General features: G+C 41.4%; 2 protein-coding genes, 1 long non-coding RNA gene and 1 pseudogene across 4 annotated transcripts; 3 read left to right on the top strand and 1 right to left on the bottom strand.

The window, feature by feature from the left end:
• Nucleotides 1–207: 207 nt before the first annotated feature.
• LOC129623129 (uncharacterized) lies at nt 208–5,876 on the bottom strand. The gene is made up of 3 exons (XR_008700370.1): nt 5,752–5,876; nt 1,561–1,700; nt 208–376 (listed from the first exon to the last, which is right to left on the bottom strand). It is a non-coding gene; the product is annotated as an uncharacterized LOC129623129 (long non-coding RNA).
• On the top strand, nt 4,903–16,388 carry MRPL19 (mitochondrial ribosomal protein L19). 2 transcript variants are annotated; one of them, XM_055540224.1, is made up of 7 exons: nt 4,903–5,060; nt 5,252–5,369; nt 8,625–8,743; nt 8,953–9,087; nt 11,640–11,702; nt 14,811–14,992; nt 15,089–16,388. In XM_055540224.1, the coding sequence occupies exons 1-7, from the start codon at nt 4,958–4,960 to the stop codon at nt 15,308–15,310; spliced, it is 942 nt and encodes a 313-aa protein (XP_055396199.1). In that variant the 5' UTR covers nt 4,903–4,957; the 3' UTR covers nt 15,311–16,388. The 2 variants fall into 2 exon arrangements, with proteins under 2 accessions (XP_055396199.1, XP_055396200.1); XM_055540225.1 differs by lacking the exon at nt 11,640–11,702.
• Nucleotides 16,389–21,221: 4,833 nt separating this feature from the next.
• LOC129623944 (uncharacterized) lies at nt 21,222–21,399 on the top strand (annotated as a pseudogene).
• Nucleotides 21,400–21,862: 463 nt separating this feature from the next.
• LOC129623796 (anaphase-promoting complex subunit 13-like) lies at nt 21,863–22,409 on the top strand (the record flags this gene model as incomplete). The annotated part of the gene is made up of 1 exon (XM_055541724.1): nt 21,863–22,409. A coding segment is annotated over one exon (246 nt), but the record flags the coding sequence as incomplete, so codon positions are not given.
• Between the last annotated feature and the right edge of the window lie 5,018 nt (nt 22,410–27,427).

Raw genomic sequence — 27,427 nt, 5'->3', positions numbered from 1 at the left:
CACACACACACACAGTAAGTATTGTTTGAAGAGAATTTTCTGTGGGTCTCTTGAGTTCCTATGTGTCTCATTGGGTATGCCATTCAGACCATTTCTCAAGACTGAGTTTACATGAGCAACCTCAAGGGATAAAAGCATGTCTCACCAGGACACAGGCTTGTTTACTGTTGCTATAAAAGCAAAGGATTTACTAAGTTCAGTGTTCCTCAGCTGTAAAGCAAACCCATTGCACGTGCCCCATCCATCCGTGTTCATTGTGACTCCTGTGTGGAGTTTAGGGGCAAAGGAAACCCTTGCGATCATGCTAAAGCTCAACCTCCTTCTTGCGCCATGAGTAATAAAGTCTGTTGTCTCAGGAGTCCCATATCTTCTACCACTGTTGAGACAAAAACAACATATTCACTGTAAGCAGGGGAAAATCAAATCACAGTTCCTTCAAGTATGTATTACCTCTGTGACAGCAAACTAATCGACATTATTATACGATTAGAAATAATTCTTTACTCCTGCTGGCTGCATGCTAAGTCTCTCTAGTCGTGCCCGACTCTTTGTGACCCCGTGGACTGTAGCCCATCAGGCTCCTCTGTCCATGGGATTCTCCAGGCAAGAATACTGGAGAGTGAAGGAAAGTTACATGGCTCAAAATAGCCTGGTGTTAAAACTCCCCTCCAGGTCCTCCCCACCATTCTATGCAAAACAAAGAACTCTCTCACTCAAAGGAAAAAAAAAATGGACATTAAGATTGATTATGCCCAACTCCCAGCCGGTCCAGCCTCTGGCCAATCTCCAGAATTCCTTGCCCCAGCCGTTTAAGAGATAACTACTCCAAACAACCTTGGAGAAGAACAGGTCCCCTTAAGACAGTCCATTTCCACATATATGCCTATATATACTTACTCTTTTGTTGGGTTAGTGCAGCAGCTCACTAATCTGACTGCTGCCCCTTCTTGCCTCATTAAAGGTGATCTGTTTCAGTAAAGGGCTGGTCTGGTTCTTTTTCCGAACCGCGCCTTCTCTAACTCCCTTACCCTACACAGAATACTGGAGTGGGTAGCCATTCCCTTCTCCAGGGGATCTTTCTGGAGGGATCAAACCCGGGTCTCCTGCATTGCAGGTAGATTCTTTACCATCTGATATTAGGGAAGCTCTCCTAATATAAGGGTGGACTATTTAGGTGGGAATACTTTCAGGAGCAGGAAGAACTAGGTTTGGAGCAGGAAAAGCTCAGTTCCCCCTCCCCCCCGACCCTGGAAGAGCTTAGAAGGGGATCAACCAAAATGTCGGGAAAATATTCTGGTTGGTTCTCCAGGTTTTACATTACGAAAGCCATACAGGGCGGGATTTTGGACCATGAAAGGACCATGGAAACCTGAACGTAGAGAATCTCACTCCACTTTTTCCATTCTGTGGCAATAAAGATCTAATTGCATAATGGTGGGGAGCCTGGTGGGCTGCCATCTATGGGGTCGCACAGAGTCGGAAACAACTGAAGTGACTTAGCAGCAGCATTATAATTTAGAGACCCGTTTTCAGACCATTTTTCTCCATTCCCCAACTTACAAAAAGGCCAGGCACTGCTACAGTAGAACTTAAGTTTCTCCTTTTTTAACCCTTCAATTTTAAAGAACTATCAGTTCTTAGGGATACACTCCAGAAGTGTTTCTTCTGGCTTGTAGAGGGATCCTCCCATGTTGAGTAACCTGAAACAGAGAACAAGACAGCACTCTTCGAATGGAATGTAGTGTCCCAGATACATTTACCGAAGACTTTAACCTGAAGGGGTTCAGGGCGTCCCCCAAATTCCCTTCAAACCTGATGGGATTTCAGGAATCCTCTACTCTTCCATCGATTTCTGACCAGACGTCTCTGGTCCCTGTGATACCTTGTGCAGGGCGCCCAACCCACTACAGCCAGAGAAGGGCTTTCTAGTGTAGACAGGTTGTCAGGACTTTTCTTAGGAGGGATCCCTTGTCTATAGAGCTTATGTTCTATGATAGGTCTTCCTATGCTGGGGTGTATTCCTCAAGACTGAACATCTACAAAGTTTATAATTTGGGCTTCTGGGTAGCAGCTGGTCCAATAGGCTATCTGTAACAGTGTGGAGGCTGCCAAGGCCTGGAGTGAAGGGGTCCAATAGATGCAAAGAGGACCCCTTGGAGAAATTAGAGTTGGGTGCTATGGAAGATGGCACATGGTTCAAGGCTTGAGGGCTGGGAGGCCGAGAATTCTCATAGTAGATTTCTGGACATAGAGTGAGGTGAGAGACCAGACAGCAGAAGAACACAAAATCCTTTGCCCTGTCTTCCTCGCAGCTAAGGTAGAATTGAGACTCGTCTGACAATTTTGTCCGTCATGGCATCAAGTGTGACAGTGGTGAGGATGCAGTTTAGGAATGATATCTAGGAAATCATTCTGTAGAAGGGTGCGGAGATAAGAAGTGAGAAAGAGACCTTGTTGTGCGAGTGAGAGAGGAAGAGTGAAAGTGAGAGAGCAAGAGGAAGTGAGAGTCAGAGAGCCCTCGGATTCCTGCACAGTCAGAGATCACGTTTCTACCATGTCCCAGAGGACAGCGTCAGCTGTGTCATCCAAGCATTACTTGAATCTGCACTGCCTGGGGAATTCCCCGGCCACCCCCTATTGCTGGGGGAGCCATAATGCTGTGAACTGACAGAGATTATGCCCTGCGGGTCTTGAAAGCAAAGGGGAGAGTGAGAGAAAGAAGGCAGGAGCAAAAGTCAGGGGCCTCAAGCCACAGCTGGGCGAGGCCAGCAATTTACCTTGACTTTCTGAATTCCCAGGTCTCAACACCAGATATGATCTCGGGTGGCCTCACCCACAATGGCTTGGAGCAGGGCTTGGGTTCCCAGCCAGAGATTCAGGCTGGGTTGTGGCAGTGAAAGCACCAGATCCTAGCCACTAGACCAGTGGTCAGTGACAAGGGCCCTGGCCCTTCAGCTTTGCATAAAAGGAAAGTAGTGAAGCAAGTAAACTATTTATTTAGGAGAAAAGAGTTCAGTACGTGTGTATAGGCACAAGGACACATTCAGAGGGAAAGTGTCTGGGTTGCGCCCTCTGGCAGTTTGAATTACTTTTATGGGGTATTTCTTCTGGGTTTCCTTTGGCCGATCATTTTGATTTGCCTGGTTCACAGTTCATATTTGGTATGTCTCAGGATCGTCCCATGAGTATGCATGCATCTTTTAGCAAAGATGAATTTTACTAAAAATGCATCTCAGTAGGGAACATCCCTTGACTTAACACCCTTGTGGCCTCCAAGGAGCCTTTTCTGTGCATGTGTGGTTGTAAAAGAGAATTCTCTACTGGCTGAGAATGAGAAATATGTGATCCAGGCAGGGCCCAGACTTCTCCCTTGCTACTGCTGCTAAATCACTTTAGGCTGGTCCAACTCTGTGCGACCCCATAGATGGCAGCCCACCAGGCTCCTCTATCCCTGGGATTCTCCAGACAAAAATATTGGAGTGGGTTGCCATTTCCTTCTCCAATGCATGCATGCATGCTAAGTCGCTTCCATCGTGTCCCGACTGTCTGTGCGACCCTATGGACAGTAGCCCACCAGGCTCCTCTGTCCACGGGATTCTCTAGGCAAGAATACTGGAGTGGGTTGCCATTTCCTTCTCCTCTTCTCCCTTGCCGCTGCTGCTGTTGCTAAGTCGCTTCAGTTGTGTCCGACTCTGTGCAACCCCATAGACGGCAGCCCACCAGGCTCCCCCGTCCCTGGGATTCTCCAGGCAAGAACACTGGAGTGGGTTGCCATTTCCTTCTCCAATGCATGAAAGTGAAAGGTGAAAGTGAAGTCGCTCAGTCATGCCCGACCCCTAGCAACCCCATGGATTGCAGCCTACCAGGCTCTTCCGTCCATGATTGTCCTGCTACTCTTAGAGTTTCAGTCTAAGGGGAGTGAATCTCTAACCGCTTTACCCTGGGGGGAACCATCTACCTCCTGCCTCAAGGTGCACCCAGTTTTCAGGGTAATATTATGACTATCTACAATTGTCCAGTCCAAACTCAAGTTTAGCTCCTTAGGGAAGTAATGCTCTCTGTAGTCTCAGACTTGTGCCACTCCTTCTGTCAACAACTATTTTCTTTTCTTTGCATTCAACAAAGAGTGAGGACCAGCTAGATGCTGAGAGAAAATGGTGAGAAAAAGACAACCTTCACACCCTCAGGAGCCTGCAGTATAAGGGTGGAGTTAGAATCTAATCCAATAAATACACAAGTAATTAAAAATTAAATTAATAATTAAAATTGTAAATGACATCAGAGTTGCTAATGGAACAATGAGAATCTATAATGAGAATTTTGACAAGCTGAAGTCTTGCCTGAGAAATTGAAGATAAATAATTGAGGATTCAAGAGGAAGGAAAGCTTTCTAGGCTGAGAGAACACCCGGGTGGACGGATATAACTTGGCACATTATGGAAAACTAGAGAAATATAGTTCAGTTCAATTTAGTCGCTCAGTCGTGTCCGACTCTTTGCGACCCCATGGACTTCAGCACGCCAGACCTCCCTGTTCATCACCAACTCCCGGAGTTTACTCAAACTCATGTCCATTGAGTCGGTGATGCCATCCAACCATCTCATTCTCTGTCGTCCCCTTCTCCTTCCGCCTTCAATCTTTCCTAGTTTCAGGGTCTTTTCAGCTCTTAGCATTAGGTGGCCAAAGTATTGGAGTTTCAGCTTCAACATCAGTCCTTCCAATGAATTCCAATGAATATTCAGGACTGATTTCCTTTAGCATGGACTGGTTGGATTTTCTTGCAGAGAAATACAGTGCACTTTCCCTAAGATAGTCAGGCCCTTGTGCAGCATGGGGCTCTGGTGGTTAGAGAAAGACTTGACTATTTTGTCCCGTAGAAGCTGCCATCTGGCCGTAGGCGGCCGCTTCCTTGTCGCACTGATCACTGGGAGTTGTAGTCTCAACAGAGAGCTCAAGCATGGCGACCTCTATCGCAAGGGGCTGCCAGGCTGCAAAGGGTCTGGGCCCGAGCTTTCGATCCGCCAGGGCTCTACTCCCTGTGTCAACCTCTGTCGCCAGCCGTAAGTGCAGCGGAGCTTGCTAGCCGGGGGCAGAAGGAGCTTCGGGTCAGGCTAGGGGAGAAGCGAGCCTGGAAGTCACGGGCGACCTCAGAGGAGCCTCTCGTGGGACCCGGCGTTGGGGGGAGAGTGCGAGGTTTCAGGGGCTCTGGGCTGCGGGAAGCAGTCTTGACCTCTGTGGTGTGCCCCTGCAGGGGTCCTGGCGGGGCCGGGCCGGCGGCAGATCACTGGACCTTCTGAGCCTGGCGTGTTCCAGCCACCGCCGAAACCAGTTATAGTGGACAAGCGCGGCCCCCAACGCCGGGAAAGCAGGTGAGGCCACCCGACCTGGAAGCTATTCTTGCGTTTTGGGGTCTGTGCGTTCTCAAACCTATAGTTGGTTCCGAAGTCTGAAGCGGGTCTTATTCTAGGATCTGGAACTCCCAGGATAAGAGTTTGTGTGCAGAATTCATGAATCTGGGAAGCACACCGAGCTCAGGTTTGTCTTCCTGGCTCTCCCAAGCCAGCACTTTCTGCAGTCATACTAGATCAGAACTTCAAGTAGAGATTCCCCAAACTGGAAGCTCTTTGGCCTGTACCAAGAGTTTTTCTGTGAAGTACGTCGTATTTTACCTGTTAATGTTAAGGAACGGATCTTACTTCCCTAAGTAGAAATGGATTGGCCCAAACAGCCTGTTGTAGTTTCCCAACTTACCGTATTTTAGTGTCCCTGCAAAAGCGATACCGTGGTAGAAATTTCCGCTAATTTGTGCCTGAAATTTGCTCTTCAAAACAGTGTGCTTAAAATCCTGGTTAAGGGACTTCCCTGGTGGTCCAATGGCTAAGACTGGGTGCGCCCAATGTGGAGGGCCTGGTTCGGATCCCTGGTCTGGGAACTAGATCCCACATGTGGCAACTAAAGATCCACAGGCTGCAAGATGGAATATCCCGCCTACAGCGATTAAGACCCAGCAGGGCCAAACAATTAATTAAAAATAAATATTTTCTAAAAACCTGGTTCACTTAAGTGTACAGTGGTAACTTTGGAGTACATGTAAATTTAGATGATCTAGGATTTGCAGAAAATGTTTCTCTAAACTTGTATAACAACTTTATTAAAAAGCAAATATTAGGGGGCGGAAATTGGTGTGATTTAAGCTATATGAAGGGATCCGCTAGTAGCTCAGATGGTAAAGCATCTGCCTGCAATGCAGAAGATCCGGGTTCAATACCTCGGTTGGGAAGATCCCCTGGTGAAGGAAATGGCAACCCACTCCAGTATTCTTGCCTGGAGAATTCCATGGACAAAGGAGCATGGTGGGCTACAGTCCATGGGGGTGGCAAAAAGTCAGACAGGACTGAGCGACCAACACCCACAGGCTATATGAAAGAGTTCTATATTGTCGATTGGAGTATCTCTGTGTGTGTATTTGTGTTTAACGTTTTAAATATCCTGTGATTGTAAGTTGAAATAAACTTGAATTCATGGAACCGAGAGACTCAGAAAATATTTCTCTGTACTTTTTTTTAAGGTAGAAAAGGAATATTTCTCTTAAATGGCAACACTTAATATAATTCAGTTAAATGGGAATAACTACTTTGATAAATAATTTGACAAGATTTAGTAAATTTGAGGTTGTACCTTTCCACCCAGATAGTATACAATTTAAGGAAAGTCATATGTACTGAGAGACATGTAATATGTACAAGGAGACAAAAATGAACACAAAAGTAATATTTGTAATAAAAATTTAGAAGTAGCCTAGATATCCTTCAGGAGGTGAATGGGCAAATACATTCACGTAATGCACTATTATACAGCAATGGAACATAAATAGAGTTAACATGGATGAACTTCACAAATACGATGTGTGAAAAAGCGACCTGCAGAAGAATCGACAAATATTGTAGCATTTTTTATATTGCCCATACATTCATACATATGTAAAGTTTAAAAAATGTACAGGGGAAATTCTCGACTTTCACAGAGCAATCAAATCTGGTTTTCCAAATAGTGGTACAAGCTGACATTATGTGTCTCCCGATGTGATAGAATAAGAAGATCACATCATCACCTCAGTAATATTTTTACCAAAATATTTAACCTCAGTCTAGGCATGTGGAAACAATAAACAAATCCAGAATCCAGCAGTGGTCTATAATGCGATAGGCTTTGACTCTTCAAAGAAAAAAATCATTACAAATTGTGGATATGGGAAGAGTACTAGTTTAAGACAATAAAAACCAGATATAATGTGTGAAGCTTGATTATAGTTTGAAACGGGCAACAGGAGCTATAAAAGACCTTTTCCAGGACCAATTAGGCATATTTAAATATGAACTATGTTAGATTATACTATTGAATTAATGGTGAAGTTCTTAGGTGTCATAAAGGTATTGTGATAAATGTAAGAAAATTCTTATCTTAGTGGAAGCCTTCTAAAGTATTGAAGGACGATATGCCTTACTATTTGACATTTTCAAATGGTTCAGGAAAAAATTATATATAAAGCAAATCTGGCAAAATGTTGGTAGTTGGTGAAATTACATGAAGTATATATGAGTGTTAATTGTATTTCATTTTTTTGGTAAGTTTGAAGCATTTTAAAGTAGGAAACGGAGGAAAAGGAAGAAATTCTTAGGAATAATCATCACCAAATTAATTATCCCATAGTAATTAACTGTGGAGCTTCCCTGGTGAATCAGTGGTAAAGAATCCACCTGCCAATGCAGGAGACACAGTTTTGATCCCTGGGTCAGGAAGATCCCTTGGAGAAGGAAATGGCAGAAGATCTGGGTTCAATACCTCGGTTGGGAAGATCCCCTGGAGAAGGAAATGGCGACCTACTCCAGTATTCTTGCCTGGGAAATCCCATGGACAGAGGAGCCTGGTGGGCTACAAGTCCATGGGGTCACTGAAGAATCACACACAATTTAGCAACTAACACACAACAACAACAAAATTAACTGTGGGGGTAGGGAGGGGTACACTGGAGCTTCAACTGTATTGATAATTTATTTCTTGAGATGGGTGACAGGGACAGGTATGCTCATTGTAATGTCATTTATACTCTTCTATAGATTAAATATTTTATAATTAGTTTAAAATCAGTTTGAGAATAGGGAGATTATTTTTAAAGTTAGTTTGCAGTTGATGATTTATATGTTTATATCTTTTCCAACATAATTTACTATAACATGTACAACTCAACATGAAGCCTATAGGTTATAGACTTTGGAATTTGACAGACATGCCTACATTTAATGATATATTTATAGCTAATTTAATAATAAATCTGTTATTTACTGTCTCCAAGCTTCATTTTCTTCATCTGTGAAAAGGGGATGATGACACCAAAATCATGTTTAATAAAACTTAACAATGCTTGGTGAGTACTCAGGAATTGTTAGCTGTTTTCATGAGAATTGACAACAATTATAGAAATAAGGTGGACTTTTCTTATTTAGAGAAGAAAGAATAAAACATGTCAGCATCCTAATCTTTTACTTTTTTTGGTAAAACAATGGTTTCTATTTTAATGGTCTTTAAGTTTGCTTTTAATTTATTTTACTTTATATTTTTCATAGGTTCTTGAGTCCTGAATTCATTCCTCCAAGGGGAAGAACAAATCCTCTGAAATTTCAAATAGAAAGAAAAGATATGTTAGAAAGGAGAAAAATACTCCACATTCCAGAGTTCTACGTTGGTCAGTAAGAGCTGGATGCTTTTATCATTAGTGGTAGGAGGGTTAGTTTTCATGATACATGAAATTGTTTTTCAAACAGGTTTTGCCCATATGAGGTACTTATTTCTAATATTATATTAATATATTTTGGAAGTTTTGGAGTTATGTGGAAATACTGTTGTTCGACTCTGCATCTCATGTAAAAGTTCACTTCTCCATTGAATTTGTAGGAAGCATTCTTCGTGTTACTACTGCTGACCCATATGCCAATGGAAAAACCAGCCAGTTTCTGGGGATTTGCATCCAGAGATCGGGAAAAGGACTTGGAGCTACTTTTATCCTTAGGAATACTATTGAAGGACAAGGTAGGTTTCATTTCATTATTTTCATTTTCTGGAAAATGTTATCTCAGGAGTCTTTTCTGTTTTCTTCATTCTGGAATAAGACATCTGGAACCTGAAAGTGAAAGAGAACTCTGAGGGATGACATGGAGCCTGTGGCCTAAAAACGTTTGAGAACCGAGGTTGCCTCCAAAGGCTTCTTTTGTTACAGAGACAACAGCCATTAGAAGTGGACTTTCCAAATCATAGCAACATCGAAAGATGAGACAAGTGACTATAAAACAGTGCAGGGACATTTATTTTTGGACCAAATAACCCTTGAAAACATTAAGATAAACATAATAACGTCCTTATACGTTACTTTCTCCTGAAATGAATGGCCCCCATTTTGCTTTATATTACAACAGTCGCCACAGTTAATAAGAACTGGAGGAATTTTTTTTAAGGCAAAATTATTTTTGCTATGCCAATAAGATAGGGGAATGTGTGGTAAAATTCTAGAAAAATTATGAATTAAAATGGCAGGAACATGGATGGACTTGGAGAATATTGAAAGTGTGAAAGTGTTAATCCCTCAGTCTTGTCTGACTCTTTGTGACCCCCTGGACTGCAGCCCTCCAAGCTCCTCTGTCCATGGAATTCCCCAGGCCAGAATACTGAAGTGGGTTGCCATTTTCTCCTCCAAAGAATCTTCCCAACCCAGGAATTGAACCCGGGTCTCCTGCCTTGCAGGCAGATTCTTTATTGTCTGAACCATCAGGGAAGTCCTATTTCACTAAGTGAAATAAGTCAGATAGAGAAGGACAAGTTATCATTTCTATGTGAAATCTAAAAACTACAGCTAGTGAATATAACAAAAAAGAAGCAAACTCACAGATACAGAGAACAAACCAGTGGTAGCTAGTGGGGAGAAAAACGGGAGGGGCAATATAGGGGTGGCAGATTTAAGAAGTACAAACTACTGTGTATAAAATAAGCTACAAGATATGTTGTACAACACGGGAAGTATGGTTGATATTGTACTGGTTTGAGCAAACTCCGGGAAATGGTGAAGGACAGGGAAGCCTGGCATGCTGCAGCGCCTGGGGCCGCAAAGAATCGGACACAACTTAGCAACTGAGCAACAACAGCAACACTGTACCGTAACTATAAATGGAGTGTAACTTTTAAAAATTGTGAATGACTTTATATACACATGTAACTTCCATAACGTTGTACAGCAACTATACTTCAATAAAATAAACATGAATAAAACTAAAAAAGATTTTTTTTAAAGAAATAAAAGGCCAAAAAAAACCGGTAAGAACAGTAAACTTTTCATACTTAAAGTTGTATGCTTCATGGTCCCCAGCAGTGAAGTACTATGTTGAAAGAAACTGAACATATGAAAATGGTTTATGTCTCCCTTATTCTATGGTGCTGTGCATGTAGGACCTCAGCAGAAATGATCACAGAAACTTGTGCCTCTAATCACGTTGTGTATTTGGAGAAATCTTATCATAGAAAGACACGAGCAAAGGTGTGATAGACCTCAGTAGATGTTTTTTTTTTTAATTGCGATAACAGCTTCTATCTCCCAGTAGTTTGTTGTTCAGTCGCTAAGTCGTGTCTGCCTCTTTGCGACCCCATGGACTGCGGCATGCCAGGCTTCCCTGTCCCTCACTATCTCTGGGAGTTTACTCAAACTCATGTCCATGAGTCAGTGATGCCATCCAACCATCTGTCTCTGGCACGCCCTTCTGCCCTCAATCTTTTCCAGCATCAGGGTCTTTTTCAGTGAGTCAGCTCTTCCCATCAGGTGGCCAAAATATCGGAGCTTCAGATTCAGCATCAGTCCTTCCAATGAATATACAGGGTTGATTTCCTTTAGGATTGACTGGTTTGATCTCCTTGCTGTCCAAGGGACTTTCAAGAGTCTTCTCCAGCACCACAGTCTGAAAGCATCAATTCTTCAGCGCTCAGCCTTCTTTATGGTCCAACTCACACATCCGTACATGACTACTGGAAAAACCATAGCTTTTAGTATATGGACCTTTGCCAGCAAAGTGCTATCTCTGCTTTTTATAGGCTTTCTAGATTTGTCATAGCTTTCCTTCCAAGGAGCAAGCATCTAACTTCATGACTGCAGTCACTGTCCACGGTGATTTTGGAGCCCAAGAAAATGAAATCTGCCACTGTTTCCATTTTTTCCCCATCTATTTATCATGAAGTGATGAGACTGGTCACCATGATCTTAATTGTTTGAATGTTGAGGTGTTTTTTGTTTTTTGTTTTTTTTTTCAATTTATTTTATTCATTTGGCTGCACTGGGTCTTAGTTGTGGCATGTGGAATCTAGCTCCCTGACCGGGGATCAAACTGGGGCCCCCTTCTTTGGGAGTTCAGTCTTAGCCACTCGACCACCAGGCATGCATGCTGAGTAGCTTCAGTCATGTCTTTGCAACCCTATGAACTGTAGCCCATTAGGCTCCTCTGTCCATGGGATTCTCCAGGCAAGAATACTGGAGTGGGTTGCTGTGCCCCCATCCAAGGGATCTTCCTGACCCAGGGATCAAACCTGGGTCTCTTGCATTGCAGGCAGATTATTTACCACTGAGCCACATGGGAAACCCTCCTGGACCACCAGGGAAGTCCCAAATGGTGAGTTTGAAGTCAGCTATTTCACTCTCCTCTTTCATTCTCAAGAGGCTCTTTAGTTCCTCTTCGATTTCAGTCATGAGGATGGTGTCATCTGCATATCTGAGGTTGTTGATATTTCTTCCAGCAGTCTTGATTCCAGCTTGTGTTTCATCCAGCCTGGCATTTTACATGATGTACTCTGCATATAAGTTAAATAAGCAGGATAACAATATACAGCTGTGACGTACTCCTTTCCCAATTTGGAACCAGTTCATTGTTCTATGTCTGGTTCTAACTGTTGCTTCTTAAACTGCATACAGGTTTCTTAGGAGGAAGGTCAGGTGGTCTGGTATTCCCATCTCTTTCAGAATTTTCCACAGTTTATTGTGATCCACACAATCAAAGGCTTTAGCATAGTCAGTGAAGCAGAAGTAGATGTTTTCCTGGGATTCTCTTGCTTTTTTCTATGATCCAGTGGATGTTGGCAATTTAATCTCTGGTTCCTCTGCCTTTTCTAAATCCAGCTTGTACATCTGGAGGTTCTCGGTTCAGGTACTGTTGAAGCCTAGCTTGAAGGATTTTGAGCATTACCTTGCTAGCATGTGAAATGAGCACAGTTGTACAGTAGTTTGAACATCCTTTGGCACTGCCTTTCTTTGGAATTGGAATGAAAATTGCCCTTTTCCAGTCCTGTATCCATTGCTGAGTTTTCGAAATTTGCTGGGGTATTGAACGCAGCACTTTAACAGCAACATCTCTTAAGATTTGCAATAGCTCAGCTGGGGTTCCATCACCTCCACTAGCTTTTTCATCATAATGCTTCCTAAGGCCCACTTGGCTTCACACTCCAGGATGTCAGGCTCGAGGTGAGTGACCACACCATCATGGTTATCTGGGTCATGAAGATCTTTTTGTACAGTTATTCTGTGAATCCTTGCCACCTCTTCTTAATCTCTTCTGCTTCCCTTATGGTCCTTGCCATTTCTGTCCTTTGTTGTGCCTGTTTTTGTATGAAATGTTTCCCTGGCACCCTAGTCGTTCCCATCCTATTGTTTTCGTCTATTTCTTTGCGTTGTTCACTTAAGAAGGCTTTCTTATCTCTCCTTGCTATTCTGTGGAACTCTGCACTGAGTTCCCTTTCTGTTTTGCCTTTTGCTTCTCTTCTTTTCTCAAATAGTTGTAAAGCCTGGTCAGACAACCATTTTGTCTTTTTTATTTCTTTGGGATAGTTTTGGTCACTACCTCCATCCATAGTTTTTCAGGTACTCTGTCCATCAGATCTACCTCCCTGGGTTGTGGTCAGTTAATTTTCATGTTGTATGTAAAGCACTTGACACAGAATTCTCAAAAGTATTAGCTCTGTCTTGCCATTTTCTACCATTAACATTTTGACTGTGACCTGCTTGTACCTTCCACATTGATACTTCCTACTTTGATGATTCTTCCTAGTCCCTTGGCTTTAAATACCATTCATGTGGTATTAATTCCCAGATTTACGTTGATGACTGACCCTTTCCTTATTCCAGATACTCACATACCTGTTTGACATCTCCATTTGGGTATCTTGTTAAAGCAAGTTCAAAACAGAACTCCATTTCCTTCATAATGTGTTCTTTTCACAGGTTTGTTTTTTGTTTTTTCTTTTCTATTTCCATAAGTTGTATTACTCCATACCCATTTACTTAAACCCAAAACTTAGGAGCTTTTTTAGTTACTTATTTTCACACATCCAGTCAGCAAGTTTTCATGGCATAATCTCCAGAAACTTTATCCCAGCTTTGTCTGTGTCTCCACCTCCATTGCTACCACTCTTGTCCTTGCCACCATCATCTCCTGCCTGCAGCTGTGCAGTAGCCTTGGCTTACCTTCCTGATCCACCAAGTTACTATACTTTAGCCAAATGGACCTTTTTCTGGTTTTTCCAACATGGTAGGTTTGTTAAGACCCCAGAGCCTTTGTATTTGCTGTTCTTTCTGCCTGGAGCATTCTTGGTCCTTTGTAGTATCAGTTGAAATGCTATCTTTTCAAAGAAACTTTTCCTGACGATACTATTTAAAGTTGCTCCTGGGAATTCCCTGGTGGTCCACTGGTTAGTACTTGATGCTTTGCTGTCAATCCCTGGTGGGGAACTAAGATCCCACAAGCTGCATGGTTCAGGATAAATAAAGTTGCCCCTTTCTCAGTCACCATATAATCCCTGTATTGTGTTCACTATATGAAATTACCTTGCTGGTTTTTTTATTTATTGTTTGCCATCATCTACTGACTCAATGGACATGGGTTTGGCTAGACTCTGGCAGTTGGTGATGGATAGGGAGGCCTGGCGTGCTGCGGTTCATGGGGTCACAAAGAGCCGGACATGACTGAGCAGTGACTGAACTGAACTAGAACATAAGCTTTATGAGAAGAGAAGGGTTTTACCTATTTTGATTTTGCTGTAGGCACAGCTCCTAAATCAGTGCCTATAACAGAATAGATGTAGAGTGAAACTTGATTAAATCCTGGTATTAACACTAGATGTTAATGTTGATCCTGTGTTTTACTATCTATATTTCTCTTGGGTCAGAATACACACTTCCCTTTAAATGTTCCTGATACAGATTATATATATTAACCTTTTATATCAGCATCTTGGAAACACTCAAAGCTGTTCCTCCTATAGAGGGCACAGAATATTTACAAACCTAGGCCATCTTACGAGGACTTCTTAATCAAAATTAGAACTTAAAAATTGTACTTACTCTTTTGAATCATTAATTCTGTTGCTTTAAATGTAGAAGATCCAGTTTTATTAAAGTAATTGGGAAATAAACAAGAACATGAGTGAAGAATTTATTCAAACTTCCAACTAATACTGCCAAAATCAAAGAGATAAATGGCTCATTATATTTATAGAAGACATTTTTCTTTAGACTTTATCATTCTAACTCAGGTTTTCTCATTTTTTTAATCTAGTGGATTTATTTTTATTTCTTTCAATAATCTTCATTTTAAAGGTTACAAATTTATATCACATTTCCTACATGCAAAAACCCTGAGCTAATTCCTTCATGAAATAGTCTTTATTGTAGTATGAGGTGTATGCAGGAATCTGAATTTAGATTGTAAGAATATGTTTTCTCTTTTTAGGTGTTGAGATTTGCTTTGAACTTTATAATCCTCGAGTCCAGGAGATCCAAGTTGTCAAATTAGAGAAACGGCTGGACGATAGTTTGCTATACTTGCGAGATGCCCTTCCTGAATACAGCACTTTTGATATGAACATGAAGCCAGTAGCACAAGAGCCTAGGCAAGAAGTTCCTATTAATCAGGTATAAACTGTATGTACATTTGGAACTGGAAGTTCAAGAATAACTTTTCTTGGCAATTATCAGCCTAATTTGTTCCTTTTCTTATATCTTCCTTAGCTAAAAGTAAAAATGAAGCCAAAACCCTGGTCCAAACGCTGGGAACGTCCAAAATTTAATGTTAAAGGGATCAGATTTGACCTTTGTTTAACCGAAGAGCAAATGAAAGAAGCCCAGAAGTGGAGTCAGCCATGGCTTGAGTTTGATATGATGAGGGAATATGACACATCAAAGATTGAAGCTGCAATATGGAATGAAATTGAAGCATCGAAAAGTTCCTGATCTGAGAATGGGTTTGGTTACTGGCAGAGGATATACTGACTCTCAGAGGATTTATTTAGAAACCAATTTAATCTCATATATAAAGACATAGTCATTAAATCAATTAAGCATTCTTTTATGAATTTTATTTAAAAAATCATCACACCCGTTTATTATTGTAAAAGAAAAATGTGCATGCCAAGTGGTCTGATGTCCATTCTTTTAATGGAGGCAAAGCTATAATAGCATCAAACTGTTACTGGAATGCTCTTCATTGAGCTTGGAATCTGAACAAGGAAGTCGGTAGGATGATTTTTTGAATTTGTGAAATAAATACAAAAAAGTGTATGATTGAAAGAGTAATAATAAAATGAGCATTCATATACCCACCACCAGATTAAAAAGTAAAACATTTATAATATCAAAGGAGGTTAGGAAATAGAGCATTTAGTAGAATCTAGGAAGACTCGTGTGTCTGTAATTGCATCCATCCCCTCTCCCGCATTAGGCAGTATCCCAACTTTGTGTTAATCATTCCCTTGCATTTCTTTTAGTTTATTACATAATGTACATTCTTAAACAGTACATTTACTTTTGAAAAATCTGTTCGCAGGTGTAAAAGGACAAGATTGCCTTTTTTGTTGTGCTGGGTGTCAGAGCATGAGAGGGCTTCTCTGCTTGAGCACGCTGACTTTTCTTGTTGCTGTGCGTGGGCTCTCTAGTTGTGGCGCGAGGGCTTAGTTGCTCTTTGGCATGTGGGATCTTGGTTCCCCAACCAGGGATTGAACCCTGGTTTGATCCAGTGTCCCCTGCATTGGAAGGTGGATTCTTAACCACTGGACCACTAGGGAAGTCCCAACAGTGTCATTATTGCAGGGAGAGCATAATGAAGTTCTTTGGATCATAGTTGCTTCAGCTTCCATGAGAGTTTACAAAAGGAGACTCCACATGAGTATCTTCCTTTGGTCAGTCTCCAAAGTAAAGGTTTCCCGTCTCCTTCCTGGAGGCTAAGGGTCTTTCTACCCTTACCCGTATTGAAGAAAAAGAATGAGATTTCTGGCACGCTATATTTTTATGGCCATCCTGTCCATCCTCTCCCCCACACACAAGTGCCTGCAGTCCTGAAAACTGTTCTAGCTTCTCTAGAGAAACCTCCTAACATTAACTGATGTGAAGGAGGGCCAGACAAGCAGTTGTGGGTAGTTGGGAAAGGGATACCCTGTTTGAAACTTCCAGATAGTTTCATCAGGTTCTCGCTAGTTTAGTCACTGTCCTTGACCCCCTAGTTGCTGATCTGCCGACTAACAATTGAGGTTAACTGGATTGGTTCTCATCTTTCTCCACTGCTGGCTTGATTTGCCTTTCTTAAGTCTGCCAGTCCATTCATGTTTTTTCAGCTTTTAAAATTTTGTTCTGCTTGTTTCTTGTCCTGTTCTTCTTGTGGTTTTATATCTCATCCATATGTTTCTCGACATTTTCTACTATTTGTGTCTTGTCCTGTTTTCTCCTTCCTTGTAGGTTTTCTTTTCCCTGTGGTATACTTTGGTGGTTACTTGAATACTTTATTTGACAAATTAACCTATTTAGCCACTTTCCCCAGTAATAGATTTCTTTTGAAGAAATTTTCAGATATTAGTCCTTGGGGTTCTCAACATTCAGTGCTATCTTGCTCTTTCACTAAAAGTTACACAGCCACCTATTTTCAGAAAGCAACATATATACCATCATTCACTTATTTAGATTACTTGCTGAGATAGCCTCTCAAAATTTTAACAGTCTATGTCCTACATTTTCTTCTCTTGTCAGAAGAGAACCATTAAAGTTTGTTCATTTCTTACCTTGATAAACACACTTCAGCGTTGGTAGAAGGGCAGATGAATGGTACATTTCGAGACTAAAGCTGTGCAAATGTATGATTGGCTCATAAGTACATGTGCTTATAACAACATAGCCAGTCATGTTTTTTACTCTATAAAACTTCTTTAAAATTCTTTTGAATTTTCCCCCAGAAAAAGTAGATCTTAATAAATTTTTATTGTAATATATATATTTTTACCATAATAAAAATTGATATTAAAAATGATTATAACAAAATTTATCATTTTAACCATTTTTAAATATGCAACTTTAGTGGCATTAATTACTTTCATATTGTGCGGCCATCACCATTATCTTCAAAACTTTTTCATCACTCTAGAAAGGAACTGTAACTAGTAAGTAATAACTCCCAATTCCTCTCTCTGTGTCAGCTCCTGGTAAGTTCTAATATACTCACTTTATGAATTTACCTATTCTGATTCTTATAAGTGGAATCATACAGTCTTTGTTCTTTTTTAATATTTTAAAAACATATACTCCAGGTATATACATATCTTGGAGTATAATTGCTGGATCATATTTTGAAGTTTCCCTTATACTTTCTTTGATCTATTGGTTGTTAAAGAATGTTAACTGCCACATTTAATATGCCACAAGTGAAGTTTCCACTTGTTACTGATTTCTTCATTCTGTTGTGGTCAGAGAAGATACTTAGTGTGATTTCAATCTTTTCTAAAAATAGAATAAACAGTCACATTTTACAAAATAATTTTAATTATTTATTCAACTTTTGGCTGTGGTGGATCTTTGTTGCTGCACGAGCGTTTTCTGTAGTTGCAGTGAGTGAGGGTTCCTGTCTAGTTGCAGTGTGTAGGCTTCTCATTGTGGTGGCTTATCATGTTGTAAAGCACAAGCTCTAAGGAGCATGTTGTGCCTCCTGGGCTCTAGAGCACAGGTTCAATAGTGGTGCATGGGTATAGTTGCTCTGCAGCATGTGGGATCTTCCCAGATCAGGGACTGAACCCGCGTCTCCTGAATTGGCAGGCAGATTCTTCACCACTAAGCCTCCATGGAGCCTCTGCATGCAGTCTTTTAAAATGCACTAAAAATTGTTCTATGGCCTAACATATGGTCTGGACAACATGCCTTGTGCACTTGAGAAACATATTTTACTATTTTTTGGTGGAGAGTTTTATATGTCTATTAGGTTTAGTTTGTGTAAAGTTTTATCTTCTTGATGAATTTTTACCAACATATAATATGCATGTTGGTTTCTTAAAACAATTTTTGGCTTACAGTCTTATTTTGCTTAATACTAGTATACCCACCTCAATTCTCCTTTGCTTACTATTTTCATAGAATATCTTTTTCTGTCCTTTCACTTTCAATATATCTGTGTCTTTGGAGCTAAAGTGAGTCTCTCAGCGTATAGCATATTGTCCTTAGCCTATAGTTGGATCATTTGATTTTATTCATTTTGCTGATATTTGCCTTCTGTTTGGAGAGTTTATTTAATTCATTTACATTTAAAGTAATTAGTATAAGGAAGAACTGCCACTTGTTGTCTTTATGTATTATACATTTTTTGTTTCTCATTACTGTCTTCTATGTTGATTTTTTGGTGGTGAACCATTATGATTCCCTTCTGATTTCACTTTTGCATATTGTTGTTAAATATTTTCTTTGTGGTTACTATGAGGATTATAGTCAACATTATACAGTCTAGTTTGAATTGATTATCAGTTTGAGTTCAACAACAAACAAAATTTCTAGTCCCATGAAGCCCTATTCTCCCTTTATTGATGTCACAAATTGCATCTTCATATATTGTGTGCCTGATAATATATTTATAATTATTTTGTTGCACTGTTCTTTTAAGTCATGTAACTGTTAGTCGCTCAGTTGTGTCCGACTCTTTGGAACCCCACGGACTGTAACCCACCAGGCTCCTCTGTCCATGAGATTCCCCAGGCAAGAATACTGGAGTGGGTTTCCATTTCCTTCTCCAGGGGATCTTCCCAACCCAGGGATCAAACCTGGGTCTCTTTTAAGTATGAGATAAAACAGAGTTACCAAACAAAATTACAACAATAATAGCTATTATATTTTCCCATGTATTTACCTTTACTAGAGGTCTTTATCACAAACTAGATGTAGATTCAAGTTACTGCCTACAGTCCTTTCATTTCTGCCTGAAGTACTCCCTTTAGCCTTTCTTGTAGGACAGGTCTAGTTGTAATGAACTGTCTTAGGTTTTGTTTATATGGGAGTGCCTTTATTTCTACTTTTTGAAGGTCAGTTTTTCTAGATAAGAGTATTTTTTGTTGACAGTATTTTTCTCTCAACAAGTTAAATATCTCCTGGCATCTGATTTCTGATGAGATTTGTCTGTTAAATTTATTGAGGATATTTTGATCATGAGTTGCTTCTCCTTTGCTGCTTTCAGGATTGTCTCCTTGTCTTTTGCCAGTTTGATTATAATACATCTTGGTGTGGGCCTCTGAGTTTATTCTGCTTGGAGTTCATTGAGATTCTTGGACTTGGAGATTCATATCTGTCATCAAATGTTGGCTGTATTTGACCATTCTTTCTTCAAATATTCTTTCTGATCCTCTTGGGACATTCATAATGCACGTTGGTCTTTTTGATGGTCCCATTAATTTTGTAGACTGTGTTCACGTCATTCTTTTTTTGCTCCACAGGCATGATCATTGTAATTATCCTAGTTTTAAGTTAGTTGATTTATTTTTTCTGCCTGCTCACACTGGCTGTTGAATTCCTCTAGCACTTTTTTAAGGTGTCAGTTATTGTAATTTCCATCCTTAGAATTTGTTTGGTTCCTTTTATGATTTCTATGTCTTTATTGCTAATCTCATTTTGTTCATATATCCCTTTTCAAATTTCCTTTTGTTCTTGGTCTGTGTTTTCCTTTAGCTCTTTGAGCATGTCTAAGACAGTTATTTAAAGTCTTTGTCTATTGTTTCCAATATCTCTGCTTCTGCAGTGATTGGTTCTGTTTAATTTATTCCTTTGGATGGCCATGCATTCCCATGTCTTTGAATGTATTTTGATTATTTTTGTTGAAAATTGGACATTTAAACATTCCAATGTGATTCTGGAAATCAGATTTGTCCTCCTTCCCTAGGGCTTTCTTTATTTTGATTATTGGACTATAGTAGTCCATTTGCTTAATGATATTCTTAAAATTATTTTTTACAAACAATATATTCCTTGTGTGTGATCGCTGAAATGTTTCTTACCTTTTTTTAGATAGTGTTTTGATAGGTTTTTTTAAAAGTCAGGTGCTAAAACAAACACACCTCTCTCTGTTTTTGCAGGTTGTCACTTTTCTAATATACTCCCTCAGCAATAAACCGGGCTTGCACTAAGCCTAACAATTAGCCTGAGTTGAAAACTTAGGGTCTTTGGAGTCTTTTTAAAGCATGTTTCTTATTCTGGATGTGTGTGGCTTTCTAAATTTCCCTATATATACTTCTGAATATCCTAAGTGTCCAAAGTAACTCCCTACCCTCAGCTTTTTCTCCCAGTCCTTAGATGGTCTATTGTATCATAGATCTTAGATATATCTCAGTTGTAATCTTTTGACCCAGGCACTTGTGGATTCGTGGCTTGCCTTATACTGTTTTAGGGCAATGCTTTCTGCGTTTCTGGCCTGAGTTGCAAGTTAGGCAAAACAGAAATGAGTGCTTTGCTTCAGTTTTCAAGAAACCCCCTGAGAGGCTAGAGTACAGACATAAATAGTGAATGAGGTCTGCTCTGCACCATCCAGTCTATCCTAAATGAAATCAATCCTGAATGTTCATTGGAAGGACTGATGCTGAAGCTGAAACTCCAATACTCTAGGCCACCTCATGCGAAGAGCTGACTCATTTGAAAAGACCTGATGCTGGGAAAGATTGAAGGCAGGAGGAGAAGGGGACGACAGAGGATGAGATGATTGGATGGCATCACCGACTCAATGGACATGAGTTTGAGTAAACTCCCGGAGTTGGTGATGGACAGGGAAGCCTGGCATGCTGTAGTCCTTAGGGTCGCAGGGAGTTGGACACGACTGAGTCACTGAACTGAACTAACTGCGCCATCCAGAGACAGGGAGTGAAGTTTCACTCTGAGAACAAAGCTGTTGTTTTTTTTTTCCAAGACAGCTGCCACATCAAGGAGGGGTGAGGCGTGAAGTCGGTCTTTGGTGTTGCTTCTGCAGCTGCCATTGCCCATTGATGATCGCTCTTCTCTTTTTCAGAGTAAGAGGGAGAGGACACCGTCTGAGTGGTTTTGTCTATAATTGTTTTATAAAAAAAAAAAAAAAAAAAAAAAAAAAAAGGAGGGGTGAGGGAAGGGCAAATAAAAATGCCATAAAGGGTCCAGCAGAGGCCAGTGCCGTGGTAGGCCAGTGCTGGTAAAATTTTCCCGCGCCCTGGCTTAGGTAGTGTAGAAGAGAAGCGCGTTCGGGTTTCTGCCAAGCCTATCGGCCGAGGTCGTTCGCCTCACCTCACCTCATAACTACCTCCCTTAGCACACGTCGGGAGGGTGAAAAGGGACTTACGTGGCGGTCCTGGACTTACCCGCTTCCGCATTTGGTATAGCCCACCTTGGTGGGAAGCCCAGGCTGTGGGGCAGGCTCCCACACCTGTACGGATGGTAGTGGTCCAAGAGGGTCATTTTTAGCGAGGAAAACGGCATTGCAGGTTTGCTCTTGTAACTACAAGTTTATGAAGCTCTAATACAGAGGTCTGACAAGATCAAAGCTGCAAGAGAATAAACAGTGAAGTACAGAGAATTGGAAGGATCTTGGATTTGACTGAAGATGCTTGGCGAGAAGACAAGCTGCCTCATGAGGATGTTGTAATACCTCTGAATGAGCTTCGTGAACCTGAACGTGACAAAGGAGGCACCACGGAATCTGTTAAAGAACAAGAGATGAAGTGGACCGACTTGGCCTTCCAGTACCTCCGTGAGAATGTTCCTCCCATAGGAAACTGACACCTGGATCCTTGTTCATCGAGATTTTTTTTTTTTTTTAATACAGTTACAACACATTTTCTTTCTGTCTCCTAACTTAATTTTGTGGCAGCAAAATGCAATGTGAAAATGCTCAACCAGGTTGAGAAGCTAATTGCAGTTTCTTAGGGATGCAGAACATCTGGCCCTTTGAACCTAAAGTTCTTCATTAACTAGCTTGTGTTTGAACATGATTCATTAAACATTTGCCTTAAAAAAAAATGCCATAAAGCTTTTCAACCATTTGTTTTTGTTAAAATTTTTTCTAGTATTTTTTGAGATATAACTGACTACTATGTAAGTTATAGCTTAATAGTTTTACTTTCATGTGTTGAAATGATTATCAGCATTTTTCAGTTCACTCAGTCACGTCCAACTCTTTGTGACCCCATGAATCGCAGCACACCAGGCCTCCCTGTCCATCACCAATTCCCGGAGTTCACCCAAACTCACGCCCATCGAGTCGGTGATGCCATCCAGCCATCTCATCCTCTGTCGTCCCCTTTTCCTCCTGCCCCCAATCCCTCCCAGCATCAGAGTCTTTTCCAATGAGTCAACTCTTCACATGAGGTGGCCAAAGTACTGGAGTTTCAGCTTTAGCATCATTCCCTCCAAAGAAATCCCAGGGCTGATCTCCTTTAGAATGGACTGGTTGGATCTCCTTGCAGTTCAAGGGACTCTCAAGAGTCTTCTCCAACACCACAGTTCAAAAGCATCAATTCTTCAGTGCTCAGCTTTCTTCACAGTCCAACTCTCACATCCATACATGACCACTGGAAAAACCATAGCCTTGACTAGACGGACCTTTGTCGGCAAAGTAATGTCTCTGCTTTTCAATATGCTATCTAGGTTGGTCATAACTTTCCTTCCAAGGAGCAAGCGTCTTTTAATTTCATGGCTGCAGTCACCATCTGCAGTGATTTTGGAGCCCCCAAAAATAAAGTCTGACACTGTTTCCACTGCTTCCCCATCTATTTGCCATGAAGTGATGGGTCCAGATGCCATGATCTTCGTTTTCTGAATGTTGAGCTTTAAGCCAAATTTTTTACTCTCCACTTTCACTTTCATCAAGAGGCTCTTTAGTTCCTCTTCACTTTCTGCCATACGGGTGGTGTCCTCTGCATATCTGAGGTTATTGATATTTCTCCTGGCAATCTTGATTCCAGCTTGTGCTTCTTCCAGCCCAGCGTTTCTCATGATGTACTCTGTATATAAGTTAAATAAGCGGGATGACAATATGCAGTCTTGACATACTTCTTTTCCTATTTGGAACCAGTCTGTTATTCCATGTCTGGTTCTAACTGTTGCTTCCTGACCTGCATATAGGTTTCTCAAGAGGCAGGTCAGGTGGTCTGGTATTCCCATCTCTTTCAGAATTTTCCACAGTTTATTGTGATCCACACAAAGGCTTTGGCATAGTCAATAAAGCAGAAATAGATGTTTTTGTGGAACTCTCTTGCTTTTTCCATGATCCAGCGCGTGTTGGCAATTTGATCTCTGTTTCCTCTGCCTTTTCTAAAACCAGCTTGAACACGGTTCACATATTGCTGAAGCCTGGCTTGGAGAATTTTGAGCATTACTTTACTAGTGTGTGAGATGAGTGCAATTGTGCGGTAGTTTGAGCTTTCTTTGGGATTGAAATGAAAACTGACCTTTTCCAGTCCTATGGCCACTGCTGAGTTTTCCAAATGTGCTGGCATATTGAGTGCAGCACTTTCACAGCATCATCTTTCAGGATTTGAAATAGCTCAACTGGAATTCCATCACCTCCACTAGCTTTGTTCGTAGTGATGCTTTCCAAGGCTCACTTAACTTCACATTCCAGGATGTCTGGCTCTAGGTGAGTGAGCACACCATCGTGATTATCTTGGTCGTGAAGATTATTTTTGAACCGTTCTTCTGTGTATTCAGAGCATGGCAGAGAGGAGCTACCCCATGTCCGAGGTCAGGGGCAGAAGCCAGGAGGACCCCATGACCGAGGGTGGTGGTTGAGAGGAGCTACCCCACGTCTGAGGTCAGGAGTGGTGGCCGAGAGTGCCAGGCTGTGGCAGCGCAGGAGCAGCTGAGAGTAGCTACCCCCACCTGAGGTCAGGGGCAGCGGCCAGGAGGAGCAACCCCACGTCCAAGGAGTGGTGGCCGCGCGGGCGCCAGAGGGCCTAGAGGAGCTATTCCACGTTCAAGGTCAGTAGGGGATACCCCTCGTCCAAGGTAAGGAGCAGCGGCTGCGCTTTGCTGGAGCAGCCCTGAAGAGATACCCCATGTCCAAGGTAAGGGAAACCCAAGTAAGACGGTAGGTGTTGCAAGAGGGCATCAGAGGGCAGACACACTGAAACCATACTCACAGAAAACTAGTCAATCTAATCACACTAGGACCACAGCCTTGTCTAACTCAATGAAACTAAGTCACGTTCTGTGGGGCCACCCAAGACGGGCGGGCATGGTGGAGAGGTCTGACAGAATGTGGTCCACTGGAGAAGGGAATGGCAAACCACTTCAGGATTCTTGCCTTGAGAACCCCATGAACAGTATGAAAAGGCAAAATGATAGGATACTGAAAGAGGAACTCCCCAGGTCAGTAGGTGCCCAATATGCTACTGAAGATCAGTGGGGAAATAGATCCACAAAGAATGAAGGGATGGAGCCAAAGCAAAAACAATACCCAGTTGTGGATGTGACTGGTGATAGAAGCAAGGTCCAATGCTGTAAAGAGCAATATTGCATTGGAACCTGGAATGTCAGGTCCATGAATCAAGGCAAATTGGAAGTGGTCAAACAGGAGATGGCCAGAGTGAACGTCGACATTCTAGGAATCAGCAAACTAAAATGGACTGGAATGGGTGAATTTAACTCAGATGACCATTATGTCTACTACTGCAGGCAGGAATCCCTTAGAAGAAATGGAATAGCCATCATGGTCAACAAGAGTCCGAAATGCAGTACTTGGATGCAATCTCAAAAACGACAGAATGATCTCTGTTCGTTTCCAAGGCAAACCATTCAATATCACAGTAATCCAAGTCTATGCCCCAACCAGTAATGCTGAAGAAGGTGAAGTTGAACGGTTCTATGAAGACCTCCAAGACCTTTTAGAATGAACACCCAAAAAAGATGTCCTTTTCATTATAAGGGGACTGGAATGCAAAAGTAGGAAGTCAAGAAACACCTGGAGTAACAGGCAAACTTGGCCTTGGAGTATGGAATGAAGCAGGACAAAGACTAATAGAGTTTTGCCAAGAAAATGCACTGGTCATAGCAAACACCCTCTTCCAACAACACAAGAGAAGACTCTACACGTGGACATCACTAGATGGTCAACACCGAAATCAGATTGATTATATTCTTTGGAGTCAAAGATGGAGAAGCTCTAACAGTCATCCCTACCAGTCATATATTTACAAAATTTAATTATCTGTAATAGCCTTTTTTTTTTTTTTTTTTGCTGTGCTGTGCAGCATAAGGGATCTTAGTTCCCCAAATAGGGATCAAACCAGTGCATGTCTTGAGAGCATGGTGTTTTTTTGTTTTTGTTTTAATTTTGGCCACACCGTCTTCGTTACTGAATGGGCTTTTCTCTAGTTGTGGCAAACAGTGGCTACTCACTAGTTGTGTGGTGCTTAGGCTTCTCATTGTGGTGGCATCTCTGCTGTAGAGCATGGACCCTAGGGCATGTGGGCTCAGAAATTGCAGCTTGCAGGCTCTAGAGCACAGAGCTAGTTGTGGCGCATGAGCTTAGTGGCTCTGTGGCATATGGGATCTTCCCAGATCATGGATGGAACTTGTGTCTTCTGCATTGGCAGGCAGATTCTTTACCACTGAGCCACCAGGGAAGCTCAGGAGTGTGGAGTCTTAACCACTGGACCACCAGGAAGTCCCTGTAATAGTCTTTTTATAATTCAAAAGTCCTAGTGTTCCTGAAAACTAGAGCATAATAGGGAGGTGGTATTTCTATGTATTCCTGTATAGCTTTGCTATAATAAGTCCAAATATATTCAGAAACATTCTTTGCTTTTCAGTGAATAAGCTGTCAGTAAGTAGTTCTCACATTCTTACTTCACAGAGCCTTTAGTTTTGGAGAAATTTTAAAAGAGTGCCCCATCCTTTATCTATCTCCATACCTCCTGTCAAATGATGGGTGCCACTTTTTAACCACTGCGGTCCTAATAACAAAATTTTTTTAAAATCGTGTAAATTATTTTTATTGCATCCTTAAATAATTACTAATTGAGGTTGTATTCATCTGCTGGCCACTATGTAACTTACCAAATCTTGGAATAAGATTGAACACTATCAACTCATATCCATACAGAATTTCATGTGCTATTTGCTTTTTATCACAGCAACCTCTGAAAACCCAGCTTCAAAAATACATATCTCCTAAAGTTGTGTCACATAATCTAATGTTGAAACTGAACAACCTTTGGGTATAAGTGCCAGTGGTTCTGACAAGGTGTCAAGTACTGCTATTTTCCTTGAAAACTTAAAATGTCCCACAATGCATCTGAGTTCACAGTGCTGCCACGGGGCATCTATGATCAGTTTGGGAACTGTGGTTCCATGGACATTTAATTCTGTCATGCAACCACTGCATGAAGATATTCAAATGAATAGATAACCTTAATGTTCTTTTGACATTTTATAAGAAGCCCACTCCCGTGTTCTTGCCTGGAGAATCCCGGGGATGGGGGAGCCTGGTGGGCTTCCGTCTATGGGGTCGCACAGAGTCGGACACGACTGAAGTGACTTAGCAGCAGCAGCAGCAGCAAGAAGCCTGTAAAATCTCTCTGGACTAATTCCATGAAACTTATTCAAGTTTAAAGGTATCATCAACATAAATGTTTTGTTTATGACTGTCTTACAGAATCTGCCTATGGTATTTCTGTTTAGCAGGTCATACTGAAATATCCAGGGCAGTGATCCTAAAGCACCATCTTTAAAAAATAATTAATTTTGGTTGGAGGATAATTACTGTACCATATTGTGGTGGTTTTTGCCATACATCAGCATGAATCAGCCATAAATGCACGTGTCCCCTATTCTGAGAGCCCCTCCCCCACCCCCACCCCAATCCCCCTGGGTTGTCCCAGAGCACCAGCATTGAGTGCCCTGCTTCATGCATCGACCTTGCCCTGGTCATCTATTTTACATATGGTAATATACATGTTTCAATTAAAGCACTATTCTTGATGGAAACTTGTTAGGGTTAGGTTTGGGCAGAAAAGAGTAAGAAACCACTGGTCTGGTGGACTGTGTTGTTAAAAATATCTCTGAATATCACTATCAGTTTTCTTCCATTAACATCCA

Source organism: Bubalus kerabau, chromosome 11 (genome assembly GCF_029407905.1).
Source record: "Bubalus kerabau isolate K-KA32 ecotype Philippines breed swamp buffalo chromosome 11, PCC_UOA_SB_1v2, whole genome shotgun sequence".
In the NCBI taxonomy this organism is placed as follows: Eukaryota; Metazoa; Chordata; class Mammalia; order Artiodactyla; family Bovidae; genus Bubalus; species Bubalus kerabau.
This window is presented reverse-complemented; position numbering and strand designations above follow the sequence as displayed.